General features: G+C 43.8%; 2 protein-coding genes across 4 annotated transcripts in view; one reads left to right on the top strand and one right to left on the bottom strand.

Annotated features, from left to right (window-relative positions):
- Window positions 1-10,877, top strand: part of LOC119171525 (kelch-like protein 17) — a 50,823-nt gene extending 39,946 nt beyond the window's left edge. For all 3 annotated transcript variants that reach the window (XM_075890265.1, XM_075890264.1, XM_075890266.1), the window contains one exon: window positions 72-10,877. In XM_075890265.1, coding sequence (XP_075746380.1) covers window positions 72-309 — 238 coding nt within the window. In that variant the 3' untranslated portion in view covers window positions 310-10,877. The remainder of the gene's footprint in view (window positions 1-71) is intronic.
- A 3,638-nt stretch (window positions 10,878-14,515) lies between these two features.
- LOC119171549 (uncharacterized) lies at window positions 14,516-20,275 on the bottom strand. Its single transcript, XM_037422334.2, has 2 exons — window positions 18,120-20,275; window positions 14,516-16,265 (listed from the first exon to the last, which is right to left on the bottom strand). The coding sequence occupies exons 1-2, from the start codon at window positions 20,169-20,171 to the stop codon at window positions 15,900-15,902; spliced, it is 2,418 nt and encodes an 805-aa protein (XP_037278231.2). The 5' UTR covers window positions 20,172-20,275; the 3' UTR covers window positions 14,516-15,899.
- Between the last annotated feature and the right edge of the window lie 77 nt (window positions 20,276-20,352).

Raw genomic sequence — 20,352 nt, 5'->3', positions numbered from 1 at the left:
CTGATTCGAACAGCCACCCAATCTTAAATAGTCGAGAGTCGTCCTGATAGAATGCGGTCTCGTTCGCGCAGAACGACACACGAGGTGGTCCAAGCCGACGGCTACCTCTACGCCGTCGGCGGCAACGACGGCAGCTCAAGCCTCAACACTGTTGAGCGCTACGACCCCCGGCACAACAAGTGGATGCTCGTCACTGCCATGATGCTTCGACGAAGCAGCGTCGGCGCTGCAGTACTGGAGTGTCCCGTGCTAGAACGTGCAAACTCTACGTCATTCGCCACGGTCATTGGCACCTCCTCCGAGCCGTGAGGCTAGCGCTGCCAGCCTTTCCTGTGCTTGGCCCAAGACTTTTTTCAGCATCATTTTATGCTGCTGTCTTGGGAGCACTTGGTGCGAAGAAGACTGTAGGGTCTTGGCGGTGCTCTCGCCGTCAGCAAAACTTAAGTCGGCATTCTCACATTTTGTGCACTGCTTTTTCAAGCCCACATTGGTGCAACAGTGAGATCAGATAAATCTGGTATTCCTTAATGGAACACGGAGTTTCTCAAATTGGGTGCTACGAACATTCACATTACTTCCAACATTGGAAAGTGCGTTAGGTTGCACTTCGCTATAGGACACTGTTTCCCCCAACACCTTCACACCTTAGTGATGCCCAGTTGACCCAAGAGTAACTGCTGCATCCGTATTTTTTCTTCTCTGACAAATAACTGCCTTGTGAGATGTTCTGACACAATCTAGGTGTGAAATCCACAGTGATGCTAGCCTTTAAAAGCAACCTGCTCCTAGGTTGAAGAGTGATTTGAGAGCGGTTTCAAGCACATTCCATGATCATCCGCTGTCACTCATCTATTTGTTAGACAGGCGTGTCTTGCGCATGCAATGTGTACAGAGTGATATTGTTTTGTAGGAATGCACGAACTGTGAACCATCCCCATTGTCTCTCTCTCAAAGCAATTTCATGTGAATCAGTTCTGGCAAGTGGGGAAGAAAACAAGAAGCGGCATATTTAATGGCTGCCTGATGTTTATCTTAGTTTGAAAAGGCTTTCCTTTCACTTAGTGGTCAAGAATAGATGCTAATCATTTCTGAGAGCACGGGAGTACGCTACGCATGATACCGGTGAGCTGTTGAATCACGTTTACTAATGTCTTTGATCAAACTAGCTTCATTACCTGATAGTGTGATCAGTGAGACGTATGTTTCTTATTTCAAAGCTAGCTTATACTAAACTTCGTAATGCCTCATGTTTTTACCTTTTCTTTATTTCTTCTCTAAGCTGTGTTCAAATACTGATGTGCTTGTTACGAGCAGGAACACCTGCTAATTTATTGAATAAATTAATAGCCTGTACTACAATTTTTCTATTCAAGTTTATTGATTCAAATCTTCACATTCTTTGATTTCTCGTTCTTGTCTTTATACACTTTACGTTTGTAATTTAGGGTGCAAGTTTAAAGCTTGATTATGACAATACTGTTTCGTTAGGCATCCTCTTACTTGGTATTGTTAGTAAATTGTTTCAATGACTGGAAGTGCTTTAATGTTGGCTTAATTACCAGAATGGTGCTTTCAAGCCTGCGTCCATTGGTACTGTTGAACAATTTGAGCATTTGCTGACATTTAAGATGACGCTTGTACTGTTTGCTGCATGCGCGTCCCGTTAGTACATGAACATAAGTGTGTTCATGTACCTTACTTTAGTCTTTTGTGCCACAAGGGGATTGTTTCACCGAGTTGGCACAACTGTCACTCAATTCATTTGCCGTGATCAGGTTAAAAAGATGCGTGTGAGGTCATGAGGTTTAGTGTGAATGAATGGCAGAAAGTGCTTTAGCGTAAACAGGCCAATAATAGTCGGGAGGCACTTTGCCTATGGGTTAATGGCAGATGGCAGAATGTTCTTTCATTCTTTTCACATTTTTAATGCTAAATAAATGTGGCATAACAACTTATAGTGCTTCGTTTGTTAAGATTCTCGATAAGACACTTCGCATTTGCCTAACTTGTTGCAGAGCCGTGGAGATTTATTTGCTATTGGGGTAAATTTTTTTTTACTTTGGCACCTCATTATACACATTAGCCTTACAGCACAACTGGGCTGCATTGTTTATATCCCTCACACCCTTATATCCACAGAGAGGAGAATAAGGAAAATCTCAACGAGGCTGTGCGAATGGTACATTCATAATCCTGTAACAGACTTCTGCTCCATAGATGCGGTGGTGTGTGTTGCCTAGTGCAGTACTATTCTCGGCTGATCGCCTCTGAGCACACTATCACTTTCTGTGACGTTTTCTGTGGCATTACGTGTTACTCAGCGACAGGCCTCCAATGCCACAGTGACAGCCGATGCCATGACTGCATTCAGTGTTGCATCAGCATCCTGTGCCATATTGTCATTCAACAATGTGTTGGCAAGCTTGGCACAGTTCCAGAAATTTCGTCGACCGCACGTGTTGGTGCACCTGGTGCCTTGGCACACACAGTCTCTTAAATGTAAGCGTATCTTGAACGGTCGTCAAGTCTCAACTATGCTACCACCCTTGTACTTTTTGCCACCCAACAAGTTATGTACAGCACATGCTTATTTTTGTTATCAACACATCTTGTTTTTAAACTTTGCGATATTTGCTGTTACATTCCATAGTTCCTTCAGTTCGCCGCGCAAACACCCTAAAATAAGCTCGCCTTTGATAACCGGTGCACAGCTTTACTTTGTCGTCGTGTTGCAGCATTAAGCAGTGAGCATTACACTCTGTTAAGGATTTTGTTCTTCATGATGGAGTGATGAAGATCATCTATGCACTTTTCTGGTCACTGTTCCTTACTATGTCATCGTGCTGATCATCTTGTCAACTGCTGTAGACGCCTTAGCTTTTCAGAAGTGAGCGAGAATAGATCTATCTGGCCTCCTTAAATGATCTATTTGCATATCGTTTTGGGAATAGCAGGCCTAACATGGGTTAGTCATCCATTAGGATTCAGAAGCATTGATAGCTAGATTGTGATGGGGTCTTATGATGTCGATAAAACCATGTCACTTTAGTCTAAGGGTTGAGCATTGCAATGGAGGGTAGAGAAAGAATTGACAAAGGAAAGTTGAGAGATGCTAAAGCATCTTGAAATTGCAGCACTCGTATAAGACGAACATGAGCCCACATCTGCATTTTTGCAGAAATTGTATAGTACGTATTGCTCGTAGCCGTCTTTACTGCATCTTTCATCCCATCAAAAAAACAACAGCTCATTATCATCAGTCAGTAGCGAGTAATTTTCATCTCCAGGATTTTCACAAATTACTGGAGCAGAGAGTGCATTATTTAACGGTGGTATTAGTATAGCCAGAGCAAGCTATCAAAACTTGCATGACACAAATAATTCAAGCACAGTATTACGCAAATGTACCGAGAAATATAACGGCAGTGTCACCACTGCCATGCCTCCGACAACACGTACAAACTTTATAATTAGTATTTGTGATAACACTCCTGTCGATGAAGACTGTGTTCAGTGCATAAGTGCAGATATTCCCCGTGTTCCAAATTCATTATGGGCGTGAATCGCATAAACATCACTAATGATGTTTGGAAGATGTACGCTCGTAGCTGCAGTTTGAACGCAGTGAATTGGGGCACTGGTTTTACTCGCACCATTATGGCCACTGGGCAGCATGAAATGTTTGGCCAGTTTATCCCTGCTTTTTCTGCAGTAAGCTCTTTTCATCGTCTTTGGCATTTCTCGGTCAAGATATAAGAACAACGCGAAGCCCTACAGTTCAGTTACGGGAAAATGCACCTGCATTAATTGCAGCCACATAATTTGGCACAGCTAGATATTTAGAGCCTATTTTTTTCAACCCAGAATCGCCCCATTTCTCGTCACTTCAGCACCAAATGAAGTTGCACTGATTGTATCGAGCACAGCTTATGACAGCAGCTGAGACAGTTGTAACCATTTTTTTTTGTCTTCCAGCAGCGTGTGGCCAGAGTGACTTGTGTGACCTTCGTGTTTATGATCAGTAGACTCACCACTGCTCCCGCTGTGCCTGAGGAGAAACGATGATGACGACTTAATATCAAATCTGTGAGCAGTGAACGTGTAGTCCCAGGAGCATGAAAAAATGTCCTCTCGTGAAGCTTTCGTCCATGTGACTGTGTGGCAGGACCATTTTTTTTGCTCGTGGTGTGAAAGGTGCCGTTGATTGTTGCAAGAAAAGGGCTTTTAGACGAAAGATTTCCAGTTTGTGTCTAGCTGGTGTGAGTATGCAGAGCGCTAAATGAAATGGTGATGTAATGGCAGAGTCACTGGTACAAGCAAAGAGATAGATAGGGAGGAGGATGCAGAATCTTTGCGTGTAGGCCCATCACTTTTGCTTTTTGTGCTGTTGTGCCAGTCTCATTAGGAAGGTCTTTAATGACCAGTTCTGCCAGTTTTGCAAAATGTTCTGCTAAAACATTTGAAACTTGTAGTACTTCACTGAAGGTTGCACAAGTAAGTAAAAAGTTGTCTGAAGGAAATCTTGTCTAAAAATTGAGACTGCTACTCCTAGTAAACCTTAGCAAGTGTAATAATGCTTTGGCAGCAGCACAAAAGGTAGCCGAGGAGGTGGGCAAACGGATAAGGTAGCACAAGCTCTCTCCACTTGCTTGTCTCGTTCGATTTCTTCAATAATTCCGCAGAGCATTATGGACTTGCACCAAGTCTAAAAGTAAATAAAAAGCTGAAAGTGATTAAACGTGACATATAAGATTTATATCGTGCCCGATTTCTCTGTGTCACTAACATCAAAATTATTTACATACATTTTATAAAAAATGCACGTGTTTTGAAGATTATGCTTCACTAGTTTGGTGTTAATATGTTTTACTGGAGAGAGGCACTGTTTATTAAATGGTTCACTGCTAAACACTGTTGCTACCTCTATTTCCAAATTCTCTACTGGAGCGGGATCTGCACTCTGCTGGAACCTAGAACTAGTGGATACCTTAGTAAGCCTAATGAATATTCCCAAAAAACTATTCTTCATGGGAATCAACTTGAAGTTTGTGTACAATAATCTGGTACTATTGGGTAGATACGCATCACTACCATTGAATAGCTCGTAAATTGGCTGGATCTAGCATAACATTGGAAAAAGTTGGTGCTGCTGGCAGGAGTCGGTTCACCGTCACCTGTATCAAAGGATGTATGTGCAGACTTGAAAAATCGCTGGAACAAGGAAAAAGAAAATTGGCTAATGTTTATTGTGAGCATTCATTATCTTGTTAGCATCTTGTTGAACTTTTGTTCTGCTTTTTATCTTTCTAGAATGCTTACTTGTTGCACATTTCAACCTACTTCTTTTATCTGTGAAAGTATGTATTTCTGGCAGAGCGCTCAGCTTGTTCTTAATTCTGCGTGGAGATGATTGTGCCTGTGGTGAAGTGCACAGATAAAACTAATTCCCCCTTCAGTTTTGCCTATCTCTTTTATTTTATATAAAAGTCTTTCAACTACATTGAATACACTGATGCACAAATAACTGCCCCAAACGGCCTCGGCAAAGAACATCTATCGCGTGCCACACGCACAGCAAGAGTGGGTGGCAAAACTTGCCACTTTTCATTAGTGCAGCAAACATCTACAGAGTTAGCATTGTGCTCTGCTTTGGTGCCTTGTACAGCCTTCTCAGCTGGCATGTTTATGTGCACGTGCTGCGTAATGTGGCCATCGCAACTTCAGTGCAACTTATTCATCTCCTGTGCCGAATCCCTCGTGTAAGGGCTCCTCACTCGTTTGCTATAAATACCGCATGTCTACTGTCTGCTACTACCCAAGTAGCAGCGAATATTTGAGCATTCAGTTTCCGCTTTAATTAAAACTAGCCAGCACGAAAGCTGCCTCTTGTGGCCGACATACAATAACCTAGTCCCAGAGTTCTGGTGATGAGACTACTACTTAAATTCCCTGCTACCTTGGGTACTCTAGGGTGTTACTTGGCAATCTGCCTCGATTTCGCAAGGTGAGGACAGTGTCGTCTCTCAATCGAAGTAGTAGCCGTGCTAAGGTAGCGTTCTTTGGGTGTGAGTGATCACTGACCAACAACGTTTCATGGTGCTCGGCTCTCTGTGCAGACGCCTCTGGCAGAAGTGTGCGGGGATGTCATACACCTACACTGCCAGCTTCGCAAATTTTTTTTTAGATGGAGTAAAAAAATGTGCACGACTGGTGATTCTGCCATAGTCCTGTGCATTTCGGCTAGCCCCAAAGTGACCCGTGCTCTTTATACACCGCCTCGCAATTTCGTGGTCTGCAATATTGGGTTCCTTTGCAGCAGCAAGGTGGAACGAGCCTGACGCTCTTTGTGCATAACTTAGCCAGACAAATATTCAGCCATTTATTTTCTTTCATGCTACGTTTTGGCATTCCCATTTGCATTGCAATAGTGCTGTAACTATTTCCTAACAATGTGGAGTGAGCGTTTTCTAATCTAGTCTCTGGTCCTTAGCACTCTACAGTGCTTTGTAGGCTCACTCGTGATGCATGCCTTGAAAGCATGCGGAAGTGACGGTTGTGAGTAAATTTTTTTTTACTACTTTCCAGTGACCTTGCGAAGCAATCGTTTTATACGTATGGCGTGTTAGTCGTGTATTGCCAGTGTAATGTGTTGTGTATGTATGAAAAATGGTATGTGATTATGCCCGCTGTAATGTTTCGAGCAATGTTTAGGGAAAAGAAATCTGTTTTGGCATGACTATTTCTTTTCCTTTGTGATTTACTCTTGTGCTGTTACTCACCAACTATATATTCAGTGCACGCATTGCACGTCTAGTCACACTCGTCGGATGCCAGGTTTGCTAGCCTTCCATTGAGCAAGTGCACCACTCTGTGCCCTCTTGCATAAATTCTTGTAGTAGTGATCATGTGCGCTGATGCTTTTTTGCTTTAAAGGTGCTGTACATGCTTCACATGTAAAGCACTGTATATTCTTTTCCTTTTTGCTTGGAGCTTGACACCGTTTTGCATTAGCATGGCAAGAAAAGTTAGCTTACGCTAAATAATGCACAGCAGCCTCAAAGTTAAGTGTCGATGGAACCTCTTACCATTGTTTTCTTTTTTTATTGAGTTCCAATGCTTCAAAATCATTTCCAAACAATGGATGCTTTATTTTCTCAGCTCTGAGGTCTACTTAGGACATGTACTTCTGCATACAGTTTCTTTGATCGTTTGGGATTATATGTATGAAGCATTTTGTCATGTACTCTAAAACTGCACGTATCTAGTGAAGGAGCCTGTTGCAAGTTGGGAAACGTTTTGTTGGACTTTCATGTTTAAACGTTTTTCATCTAGTACCTCATTTATGTCAACACCTTTAGCAGGCTTATTTTCTTGGTTTGTGTGCCAGGCACCTGTAATGATAAAGATTTCCCTGTGGCTTTCTGGTATATGGCACATTGCTTGCATGTTCTTCTCAAACCTGTTTTTGAGTTGATATTCAGTTCGGTTAATGTTCGTTATTGATCCTAGGGGCTGCGATAGAGTTATAGAACACTCCCCCCACCCCTCCAACATACTCTGTTTTTGACTGTGTAGAATATAGTACGTGTCTTTGAAATATGGCTGGGAAAAGAGGCAATCTATGCTTTGTCGCATTTGCTTGACAGTTGATGTCCTTGAGGCACATGGCTTTGAGAGCGTGCACAAAGTATGTGTGTTGTGTGTCATATGATGTGCTTATTCTACGTCATGGCGTTGTGAAGCGAATTGTAGTGTGTTGTCTGTGAACTCTATTATGTGGTAGAGATTTGTTGGAACCATCAACTGCACAGGTGTGCTGATGCGTTTGTGTAGTGAGAAACTGAAGAGTATGAAAGAGTAGTCTTTCTTTTTGCATACCTTGAACAGATGTGCAAACTTGTGGCGTAGTGCTCATGGATGCTTTTTTTTTCTTCTTTATTTGTGTCACAACACATGTAAGTGTGATGGTGACACAAAAGGACTTTCTATGGAGTCCTTGAGACAAATTTTGGAGCTGCTGCTTGTGATGCAGAGATTTAGAACAGTGCACCATATGTCCTTACTGTCCTTTCAACGCCTGTGATTTCCGCTCCAGTTCGATTCTTAGCTGCTGTGGTGGCTACAATTAGAGTGTGCCAAGACTCGTAAGTGTTCTTGCACTGTGTGCTTTCGGTGCACGCTGCAAAAGATGAAAGGAAAGTTAAATATTTCAGATCCCCTCCACAACAACCCTTCTCACAACCGCGGGGTTGTTTGGAGCATTAAACTACACAAATGGCCCTGGTCACCAGCACAGCAGCTTCACAATTTTCAGCGAAGATTGTACTTTGAAAGATGCCCGGTGATTTTGGCCACAGTTCGGTGTGCCCCTCCGTGCATTTACGTGTTGTTGGAATCTGTGCGAAGTGTACTACATGCGGGCGTAATGCAGCATGCAGTGGTGTCTGCTTATTTGCGTGTGTCAATGGGGGCCACTGAATGTATAGATTGTGTGTGTGGCATTTATGTATGACGTGCGCACGTATGCACTTTTGTCTGTTCTTACAAGCCCCCCTCTCCCCCTCCCCTCTCGTTGAAGACCTGCACGTCCTAGAGTGATTCCTGAAAAATCTGAAGCACAGCAGTAAGTCAAAAGCCGCTCAGTATTTACACTGCCTCGGTTGGGTCACTCGAAACTACTGCCATTTTCATTAGCCTAGCCCGAACTGTAAACCAGTTAAACTATCGTACTATTAAGTTAGCTTTCCTACATACGTCACTGCATAAAAATTTAATGCTTTTGAAGGTATAGTGGAGTAGTCTAGCGGTTAGGGCGCTCGGCTGCTGTCCCAAAATCACGGGTTCGATCTCGGCTGCGGCGGACGCATTTTGATGGAGGCAAGTAGGTAGAGGCCCCTGTACTGTGTGATGTCAATACAGAAGTGCTAGATGGTCCCAATTTATGGAGCCCTCTACTGTGGCGTCCCTCATAACAATGTCGGGGTTTTGGCACGTATAACCTCAGATATGAGGTATGGGGAAGAAAAAAAATGAGTTGCTCTGCAGAGCTTCCTACATTTGAGAGCTCAACTGAATTGCATTAATGAAAATAGATTCATAGTGGGAGGTTTCCGGACTGTGCAGTGAGAACCTAAACGAGCTCTTGAAGTTCCAACGTTGGCAGGCTTCGTGTAGTCAAGACAATTTGTCTTGCGATCAAAAATCAAAACTACTTGTCCCGATCTTAAGTGACAGTTAAATTTAAACATCCACTGAAGCCCATCTTAGAACAACGTGGTGTTAATAAGTGTAGCTTAACTTTACGTCTATGCAGTTCACATGTGCAAAAAGTACTTGGTCAGCAAGCAATACAAATAACGAATGCTTTGGGCCATTCTTTTGACGAGGCATTGCTTATAACACTCCAAGTGTGAAGCTCTTACTGTGAAAGTTAAGATTCCTTTTTTGTGTGTGTAAAATTTTTTTAATGGTTAATTTAAGTAAATATGTTATCCTTAAGGTTTACTTCAGATATCTAGCCAATACATCCGGGGAAAAAGTTGGAAGCTATTGAAGTCGTTGTTGTAAGTCATTGAAGATTTCGAGTATCGCTTTCATTGACAACTGGTAACGCCAACTGGCAGATAAAACACGAGACATTACTGGCACGATTGCACACTTTTCAAATTGCATAACGGCCACAGCTTTTTGATTACCGGTAAGTGAAGCCAGAAGAACTTTAGCAATTTCAAGCAACAGTTGTACTCATTCATGTTGGTGCAAACTCTTGAAACAGGTACAGCTATAGATTCGAAATGGTCAAAACATCTGCGAGAAATTGAGGTTCGGGTCACATCTGCAGTTCCACCCTGCATTCTGGAAGATGCGGGATTTCCGATTTGTGAATCCCTCTCAACTTTTTTGACCCACACTCCAGTGCATTGAGCTGTCATTAATTACCCTTTGTCTTGCTGGCTTCCATTTAGTTTAGTTCATAGAGTAAATTCCCGAAGGGCGATTGCATCACGTTTGATCGCCGGACAAGGATGCATTTCTTCTCTTCAAAGTGTTTTCTTTTAATTTGTATCATTTTTTTTCTGAAGCTTTGAGCGACTTTCGCATAATCTCCTAGCATCATGCCTTTGTCAAAACTCCCTTCACCTCGTAGATTCATGCAGGATTTACGTGTTTGAGCGATGTGCCACTTCGTATAGTAAATTTAAAGTTTAAAAGAAAGAGGGCAGTATTCATAAACCTTTTTACATTTAAGCTTCCTTCATGTGAATCTGCATGCAGCTACACTGCCTAACATTTGCTGTGTACATACCTTGCAACATTTTTGTCACTGATTTCAACTTCTTGCAAACTTTGCTGCAAAGCAGCAACACTAAACAAAATACTATACAGGTACCTTCTTTTTTGTTCTCTGCATTATTTCTAAAGATGCAGAAAACAAAAAGCACATTGAAAACAAAAAAACAGCCCACAAAAAATGCACGTCATTTTGAAGTGCATCTAATTTTCCCACCTTTGTGGCACACACAGATGCAGTGGCGGTAGACATTATGCTTTGCGCGGCACTGTACATTATAATCATCTTGTAGTTGAGATGCCTACAGATATTTCTCAAACTTACGGCCATTTTCGGTCTTTCTCACACACATTTGCCTCGACTTCATGTGGTCGTTTTTGCAATGTTTGTGAAATACCTTTTGCTGTTCCTCTTTGCTACATTTTTCGCTCTGTGTACCATGTACAAAGGTTGTTTTCTTTTTTTTCTTACCTGGAATGAAATTGTATGATGCCCGGTATTTGTGGAAAAAAAAAATCCCCTTTGAGGCAGTGCTGGACACTAGTTCTGCTTCGAGTGAATAAATTTTCCAAGCTGTGGAACACTACCTCAGTGCGTCTGTCGTTATGTCTTTCTATGCAGAAATGTAGCTGGAAACATTTTGGGGGTAAAGTGGAGGCTCTGATCACCGCTTGTGTATGTACACGTGTGTTTGTATGTGGGTTCGAACAACATAAGAATTTGAGGGGGAGGGGCAGCACATTTGAGTTTCTTCCAGGTTTTTTTTTACATTCCTTTCTTTGCATTGCAATATTTAATGAGCAAGACAAAAGGTAGCTTTAGTACTGCGTATGTTGCATCTGCAACAGCGCTGCATGTGCAAGAATGTTGCGTTTTTACGTAGTGCACGGGGCGAAATTCCCGCACATGTGCTCTATATGAAAGCGGTCATTGTTGCATATGCAACACAGAACTACAGTTCGCTAATGTCAAATGGTCATAACTTGCACTAGTTGCAGCAGTGAAAAAGCAGTATAGACCTCTTATAACGTTAGTCACGAAAATTCGCACTCTAAGCGGTACTGCACTATAACCAAAGCAACCTTTTTCGAGGGCCGCAGTCACGTCAAATGTGTTGAGCATGCAGCCTCACGCGTCCCAAGATCGAAGCAAGCGATTTGTGGTGCTTAGAACCATTCAAAGTTCCGAAAGTTAAAAAAAAGCGATAAAAAAATTCACCTCGTTGTCAACGAAATGAACATGAAAGGGGGGTGGGGGATCTAACGGAAGAAAACAACATCAGAAAGCAGACCACCTCGATTATGCGCATCACATGGTACGTCAAATCACGATCTTCACGCGCTGAAAGACTCCAATCGTTCACTTCGTGGGCGCGCAACCGATTTCAAGACATCAGCATCGAATCGGGAACCACCGTCCGAGTGCTACATGTGCCACACTCGTTATCCTCTCCCTTCAAGTGCAGCCACTACAAAGAGTTTCGTTGCACGCGACAGTTACTGAAATGCAACTAATGCTGATGTGGCATGGGCCGCCGTTTGGTATGTTGCCGCAGGCAGCTTGTCCAAGACATGAAGATCTGGCGTCGAAAAGATCGCACTCAAGTGGTGGTGGTGGTGGGTGGCTGTCGCTAAGAACGGGACCCTTGCTACTTCTATCCTTGCTGCAGAACTGCTGTTCATGCTGAAGACATCTGCGCTGCTACTCACCTAAGCTTTTTCTCTCCCTTCTCTTTTCTCCCATTCCCCCTTTCCGCAGGCTTTGCGCCGTGCTCCCAACAGGACTGCAGAAATTAGGCGCCTTCTTAAATGCGAAAGCTCTCGTGATAAAGTTGCAAAAACTTCCAAATTTCCGGACTAGGTAGCTGACACAATGTCTGTAGCAAGCTCGGTAAACGACGATGCTTTTTTCGACAGGAAACTCCTAAGCGTAGTTGATAAGGAAACGATCGTACGTGCCATGTTGTGCCGCACACAGCCGGCAGCAAGCGGCCTAAAATACACTGTAGCTCACTGTACTGTAGCCGCGTTGGCACCGGTGCAAAGGCTTCCTGGGAAATTAACTGCCCTCCTTTACTTGCCAAGCTCGCGCAGCGTGCCACGGTCTTTTCCTTTTCCTCCCTCCGCTTCTCGTTAGTTCACTCCGTGTCCCCTCCTCCTCCACAACGACCTTTCACTCACTCGCCAGCGGCGCACCCAGTGGGCCTCCTTTCAGACGCGCACTTGCTACTGCATTTAGCACAATTTTCCGGCAGCTGCATTATAACCGGTCTTTCATCTTAAGGGGCTTAACAATAAGCGGTATGCGTATACATGGGCTTCTATGGGAGGGTAAACGGGAGTCGAAAAAGACCGCATTGTAACCGGTCCTACACTATAAAAGGTTATGTTATAAGTGGTCTTCACAGTGTTTTTCCATAACGATGTATCAATCTTCTAGGAACTGTGAAGTTTTTTTAGTCTTCTATGCAATTCAACGTCCCTTCTGCACAAATAAGATGTATATCTAACTGCAAGATATATAGTTAGTGAAATCGTATGTAATTGGGTTGATTGGCTGAAGTACAATTCAAGGAAAGAAATGGTGCAAATGGAGTGTTTATAAGACAGGTATGTGCCACTTGTGGAAGTAAACTGCATGGTTAGGTTGGCATTACCAGCCTGAAAATCTTCATCAGTAATCTTGCCAACTGACTCTACTGCCCCAAGTGGACAGAGGGATGACCACCACCGTAGTTGAGTGGCGAAGCGTCGGACGCACTATTCAAAGGTTGCAAGTTCAGTCCCTGCCGGGGGCAAGTCATATTTTTTGTCTACTTTTCTTTCTTCACATTTACACAACAATTACATTTAGTGACATCCCCTGTGCCTTTCATGGCGTCATTGTCTGTTAGTTCTCATTTATACTGCCCTAAGTGGCACTTTAATTGCTTGTGTTAGTCACATGATATTAGGGACACAAGAGATGAAGAGGAATCAGATTTACAAATCATGCAGGTAATGAAACTGGTGTAATGCGTCTCGGATGGAGATCAAGGAAGTGCTTACACTACTCGATATTTTGTTGCAGTCGTGAACAAGAGTGTAGTGGAGACATGCTTGTGAAATAAATGACCTATTATGTGCTACAAATTGTTTTTCTAACAAAAAAAGAAATGAAAGTGTTTCTGGGAGTATAGTGCATTATTGCTGTGTGAACGGCACTTTTAGGTTACGAACGACATGCGTGTTACCAGCGTGACATAGCATTCCTGATAGGAAAGTGGCCTGTGCAGAGTTTTTAAGAAAGGAAACGCATGCAAGCCACATGGCAATTAGTATCATTGGACCGAAAGATACCCTTTTTAATCCATAATTCTTTAGAGAGTGGGAAATCTTACTACTGAATTTATATTTTGGCAAGATAAAACTAGCCGAAATATATTTCGTGAATTAAGGTGTAAATTTTGTTATAGTTGAACCTATCTCGCCTCTGCAACAATGATGTAAACAAACAATGCGGATTCAGGTGGCAATTCCTTCATAAATGCGATGGAGTCTTGTACTTCTACAAGACTCCATTGTAAATTTTTTTATGGTTAAACCTATCTCGCCTCTGCAACAATGATCAAAACGAACAAGCAGGATTCAGGTGGCATTTCCTCCATGAATGCAATGGAGTGCTGCACTGCTAGGTGGTATGGAGTTAATGGATTGTAAAGCAGTTCCCTAAGGTATATACAGTAACTTGAGTGCAGTTACCAGTTATCTACCCAGATTATCTAAAACTATCTAATTCTTTTTCACGAGTCATAGTGTATTATAGCCGCTCATAAATGGTGTCGCAAATGAACATCACTCACCCAGGAGTTCTTTTTTTCTAATTGCTAGAGGCACATAATTAGCCACAACTATCGCAGCCACTGAATACACATCGTGCATACATCGTTAACTGAATCACAGCATATCCACGGAGTGAATGTCAGTCTGTCCGTGCTTCCATCCATCCATTCGTTCTTGCTTTCGTCTGTACGTCTGTTCTTCCATTCGTCTGTTCGTGTGTCTGTCAGTCTGTATGTCTTTCCGTGCATTCATCTATCCAGTGAACACTCTAAGTACCGCCATCTCACATCTTTTCATCATGTATTTATCATATACAAGTACTGCCATCCAGCGGACTTTTTAAGGACCGCTCTGTCGGGTATCTGCCACCGGTGGTTACGCACAACAACGGAAGATGCACAAGCCATGCCATAAGGAGCTTTATTCCTAAAAATAAAGGCTAATTACTTATCTGTATCTACAGTGTATCTACACTCACTCCGATAGCAACAATTGACAAATGGGTACGGACGGCACCGCTTTTTCCTCACCACGAAAAACTTAATGCTTTCACAGTGAATGTTTGTGCACAACTTGATACCAGACCCAATTACACGACCCTTTGTAACTAACGAATGAGGAGCAACTCAAGGCAATTAGTGTTCATAGTGTTCATTTTTTGTTAACTGAAAGAATGGCTAAGTAGACCAGCATGTAATGATATTCTGCAATCAGAACTGTGTGCAATAAAGGACGTATTCTCAAAGCCTCCTTGAACAAAGGTTGCAGTATTTGGAACTTTCATGAGTCGGTTCATTTCAGGCTGGGATTTGACTTGCGAATTTTTAAAACAGAATAGGTTTGTATTAAATGGACGTATAAAATCTTTTTTTGCTTTCTTGCACGCAGCCCTTCTTCCAAATTATTATGACATGCTGATCAATTTTGCAATTCTCTCACTTCTGCCCCCCCCTCCCAAAGTACATGACATGTTGGATGTTTTAAAAACAATAAACTAGAACATAAGAGATCACATAAATGTACATAACTAAACTCAACAAGCTTCTACAAAATCAATCGAGAATCGGTTTTTAAAGAGTTTTCAAAGAGCAGCATAGCCCTTCAAGGTTGTCCTAAATTTTAACAATCGCAGTGCTAGAAAGATTAACCAGAATGCCAACGACGCATTTGGCACATTTTAAGGTTGTGTATCTTGAGACTGGTGCTTGTTTTAAGATTTCTGTAATGAAGACTTAGCTTCACTACTACTTCTGCCAAATTGTGATTGCGACATGTGCCCTAACATGAGCAATAAAACGTTGGCGAGGTCATTACCTGATAGTGAACATTCTTTTCAACATAGTGTTTCTTTAGTTTTGTTCTGCTTTAGAAACTAGAAACCTAAGTTTATTTTGTTCAATGCAAAAAAGGCCTGGTCAATTTCCTTTGCAAAAAAAAGTATAAGCCATTCATACTGTAAAATCCTTATACGAATAAGAATATAAAGAAAAATAAAAACATCAAAACTAAAGCTTCAGTGCAATGGGGTAGTTGACAGCTTTCAAACAAAGCTTTCCTTTTTTTCTTCAAATGAAGGCATACAATGTACAATACATTATACTTAAATTTAAGTTCATCGCCGCCACCAAAACTGCGTGCACTAGTTTTTCAGGGTGTTGCATGCACACAATACTGTGCACGGTGCGTTCAGTATCGCACTGTCCCCGAAGATTGTCTACAAACTTTACAGTATGGCGTCACATAATGACGCCTTTGTCACTGAGCTGATGGTGGGGAAGAAGCACAGCTCACTTTGAACCACTGCCACCGTCAGCATTTCGTTCCAAGTGACGCAAAAGCAGTTCTAGTGCCATGGCCACGGCAGGGTGGGTCGCTCCCCCCGACGGAAGCGGTATGCCGTGGTAGGCCAGAACGGCACCGAGCGATACGGCTGCCCTAGCGACCTGGGCGTACCGGCTCGTGAGGGGGCAAGTGCACTGCGGCGGGCACGTTGCGTGTGGCGACGAGTTCTTTCCTGCTCTTAGGATGCCGAGAAGCCTAGAAAGCTCCCGCTGCGCCTCATCCATTTTGTCGCGCTTGGAAGGCTCTCCGAGCTCCGGAGTCAACTCGTCGTCGGATAGTCCGCCATCACTCGAAAACGAAAGTGTGGTTGCCTGAGAAGAAACGGAACAAAGGATGGCGTTGCATGAGGCGAGAGCAGTTGACAGGAAGCATTTCCTCACAATGGGCCACATATCGCAGAGCTTGCCAAGTCTGTTTCACACGCAAAGCATGACTTTTCAGGTTGGTTACCAATTACAGCTCAAGTTTCGTGCTCCTCTTGGTGTACCTTCAACCACATCAGACCCACAGCACCTAACTGGGTGCTTTGCCCGAATTAAATTTGAAGCAATCACGTAAAATAATTGCCCTTAATATTAAGCTCCAAGACATGCACACATGAATGGAAGTGGCTTTAAACCCATTACTCTCATTAGCTTCTGCAATAGTGACATTGATTTGGTCTGCTTAAGTGCACTGTTATTTACCACAAAAGGCACCTGAAAAGTGCACCTCAAACGCGAGACCTCGTGATGAAACTATGTGATGTAGCTTCAACATGTGAAGTCTGTCACATTGCTCCAGCAGTTCACGTCCACCATTCCGGCAAACAGACAGTTTTGGCAACAATGAATCTTAGAAGGCAACTGCTTTTTTCTTGTGCATAGAGGGCCTGTCTATTGCATACAACAGTGATATTACACAAAAAATTTGCTTTTCAAGCTTTATAACACCAAACATGCTAAAGGAAACGCACTCAAGGTTATGTTGCTAACAGCCATGGCATCCAAGTTTGACGAGCAAAGTAAGTAAACAACTAGTCTACAATGTTTACTTATCACAGTACATGCAGCTGCAGCAGTAATTACAATGCCGGAGTTCTGTTTATTATCTAGATTTTGTTTTTAGCAGTTATTAAACAGCCCTTAAGTAGACCCATGCATACATTTAGTTGCTATGTTGTAGGTCCAAGCAAGCCACCTCCAAATTTAGCACCTCGTTATCTTAGATGCCGTGACAAAAGTAACTCTTAGGCATAGTACTCGTGAATTGAAATGCGGCATTTTCTTAAAGACAATAGTCTTTCTTGGGATACTTGAATGAAGAAATTTTTGTCTTTCTGCCTGCCACGCAATTCACCCTCCTGGCCAAAGATAAAGCACTTGCCGAACACCCAGCCATCTTGTACTGTTGGCTGCGTTCATACTTGTGAACGATGTTGATCAAAAAGCATGTATTACACATATCAGAGGTGCAACATCAGTACGCAAGTATTAGGTGATGTGTTCCTTTACTGCGAAAGACATAGATAGCAATTCTAAAGACCCTAGCGTTTCTAAGACTGCACTAAAATGCAACACTATGCAAAAAAGAAGGCTGAAACAAGACTCGTCTTTTGACGACATCAGCAGCAAAGCATGCAGATAAGCGGCCAGTATTTTTTTAACGTAATATTACACCGACATGACATGAATTGCAGGCGCTGGGAATGAAGGCAAGAGCATTACTTTGGCCTAAATTTTCGCATTTCAATCAGTGAGTACAGTACATACCCAAGGCATATATCTCTACCTCTGTTCAATCATGGAGACACTTTTCTCCATAATGGCACTGAATCAGCTATTTTCGGAACATGATGATGACACTTACACTCATACTTGAAATGTCACATTTGACACAAAAAACAGCTGGGAGGGGAACATGGAAGCCCTGTGATGAAATAATTCGTAAACAGAGATTGTGTGCTCCAGCCGACGTTTTGACAAGTGGAGCTGTCGTCTAGCTTTGAAGAACACTAGTCCACTCGTTAAAATGCTGGCTCAAGCATACAAACCCTGTTTATGAATTTCTACATTTCAGACAGTGGCTCCTGAATATTTATGCTACCTCAAGTTATGTTGCTGGCTTGTCACAAAGGCTAGCTATGACATGAATCTTTAACCTTTAAAGGTCCCAAACTAACTCACATCATCTTGTGCAGCACAGTCATCCATGGCAGTGACATGACATGCGGACACCTGTTCCACAAACCTCTTCAGAAGGGACTCATCCGCACTGTCAAAACCCGATGTCTCATGGGCAGCACCTTGCACAGATTTCCGTTTCTTTTCGTAGCTGGCACTCCAGCGGGTGCTCCTCACGAAATGATCCTCGCTAGCAGGCAATGTTGCATCATTTTTACGTAACGCAGCAGTGTCCGACACTTTTGGTGGCGAGAGGACACTTCTCCCACTTTTTTTCGTACGCTTGGTGCCTTGAGTTGTGCCCTCACTCTCTGCCGTGTTGTACACGGACTCTGTTGAAGAACGTAAGGCATTGGTTATAATGATGCCATCGCCAGTCGATTCTGAGTGTACCAGTTCACCCAAGCGGTCATTGAGATTACCCTGCTGTGCTGCTACACGCCGCTGTTTTCTTCGTGAGAATCTCGAGGACCTCCTTCTATGGGAAGCTCGCTTGCGCGGAGATTCGTGCACTGCCGCGTCAGTGACGTCACTTGATTCGGACAAAAGCAGAGCGCTCAAGCAACTGCTAAGCTTCGCTTGGGAACCAATGCTTCGTTCCTTTCTCACAGGCGACCGAAAGGACCTGAGCTCGCTGGCACAGGGTGCCTGCTCTTCCGAGGCACTGAGGTTAGTATTCTGCAAATGCTGTGAGGGTCTGGGAGAGCCACTGGAATGTTTAGAAAAGGTTGCGCTGTGGACTTCCTTTTGCGGCGACGATTCGGCACTCTGCTGCTCACCACATTCCAAAACACTCAGCTTGTCAGGGAGATTGGTGCATAATACACTGCGAACATTAGCACTCGTGTACTTTTCCTGTTCAGCGTGATCATCGGTAGGTGTCCCTTGCCGTTTTGCACTTCTGGCCTTCCTCGAAGATGATCGTGGTTTTTGTTTTCGCTTCGCAATGGTCTCCAGTTTTCCGGCGGTTTGCGTACCTTCTCTTATGCCACTGTCTTGTTTACATGGTGAGGATTGTGTTTGAGCGCGTGAGGTCTTGCCAGGAGACCTTTCACTCTGTGTCCTCAGAGGGGGCAAAAACTTCTCGGGAGCGGCTTCGCTTTTGACGGACTTGCCGCCCGAGCTTTTCTTCTTCGGTGCCGAGATTCTACTTTCGTGCCTAGAGGGGCTCCCACCAGTGCTTGTATTGGGAGTGCTGAGAAAGCATGGAGATGAAAGCAATAGCGTTTTACGTTTCATTTTGCTTCTTCCACGTTGGCACACAGCTGGTGTGTTGTGGTTCTGCGAAGACGATGCATCACCTTGGCTCTCTGTTTCCAGAACCACTTCAGTTTCTGCGTCCCCCTTGTTTTTTTGTGCTTCACAGCGAGGAGCACGCTGTCGCTTAGCCTCGTCGTCGCTACTGTCTTCCACGATGACTGAAGCGTCGCTCGGCGAATCACGGCGAGGCCAGTCCTGCTTATCGTGTGGCGCGTGTTTATTCCTGGCAAGCAGTTTGCTCGCGTCTGGAGACTCGTACAAGTGTTTCCAGGGGAGTATTTTCTTCAGGTAATGCTCCTTCAACGACTGCCATGAATGAGCACCGGGAACTACGCCGGCCGTAGCCATTTCTTTGTACACCTGGTTGCCACGGACGCGCACGTTGGGCGCCTTCGCCACGTACTTGGCCATCGCAATCTGATCGCCGAGAGTGTACTCACTTCTCGAGCGAACCGAGCGCAGTTTTCGCTCTTTGGTGTCGTCCGCGTTGTCGATTGCCACGAATTCTGGCGCTCTCGGAATTTTGAACTCCTTGAGAGGAAAGAGCTTGTCGCTGCCGCAACAAGCGCGTATGTAATTGGCGGAGAACACATCCTCGGGGCCCTGTGTAGTTCCGATGGAAGAGGGAACCAAGTGAACGGCATTCGGATTCTTGCCCGGCTGCAAGAGAACACCACCTCCATCGAGTATGAGCTGGCGTATCTCTTTTCGCTCCGGGCAGGGCACCATCTCAAAGTACATGGGGCCACCGTCGGCTTTTACGAAGAGCGCTTGTCTGTGCGGTTTACATGCCATGACGTTAGCCTTCGAGTACGTTCACGCTTTCGCGCCTGTTGAATGTAGCAACACTCGCCAACGCGCACCCGACTATGGTACTGGCTACGCTTGGCTTGGCGCACATTGTGTTCTGTGGCTGCGCAGCGGAAACTTATCTCGGGAAGGTGGCCACCAGACGTCACTTACTTCCAAAACATCT

This window comes from Rhipicephalus microplus, chromosome 3 (genome assembly GCF_043290135.1).
Source record: "Rhipicephalus microplus isolate Deutch F79 chromosome 3, USDA_Rmic, whole genome shotgun sequence".
Taxonomy (NCBI): domain Eukaryota; kingdom Metazoa; phylum Arthropoda; class Arachnida; order Ixodida; family Ixodidae; genus Rhipicephalus; species Rhipicephalus microplus.
This window is presented reverse-complemented; position numbering and strand designations above follow the sequence as displayed.

Coding starts and splice junctions, on each gene's coding strand:
- LOC119171549 (XM_037422334.2), bottom strand. CDS start 20,171: ATGGCATGTAAACCGCACAGACAAGCGCTCTTCGTAAAAGCCGACGGT. Junction 16,266..18,119: donor ACTGTGCTGCACAAGATGAT/GTGAGTTAGTTT, acceptor GTTTCTTCTCAG/GCAACCACACTTTCGTTTTC.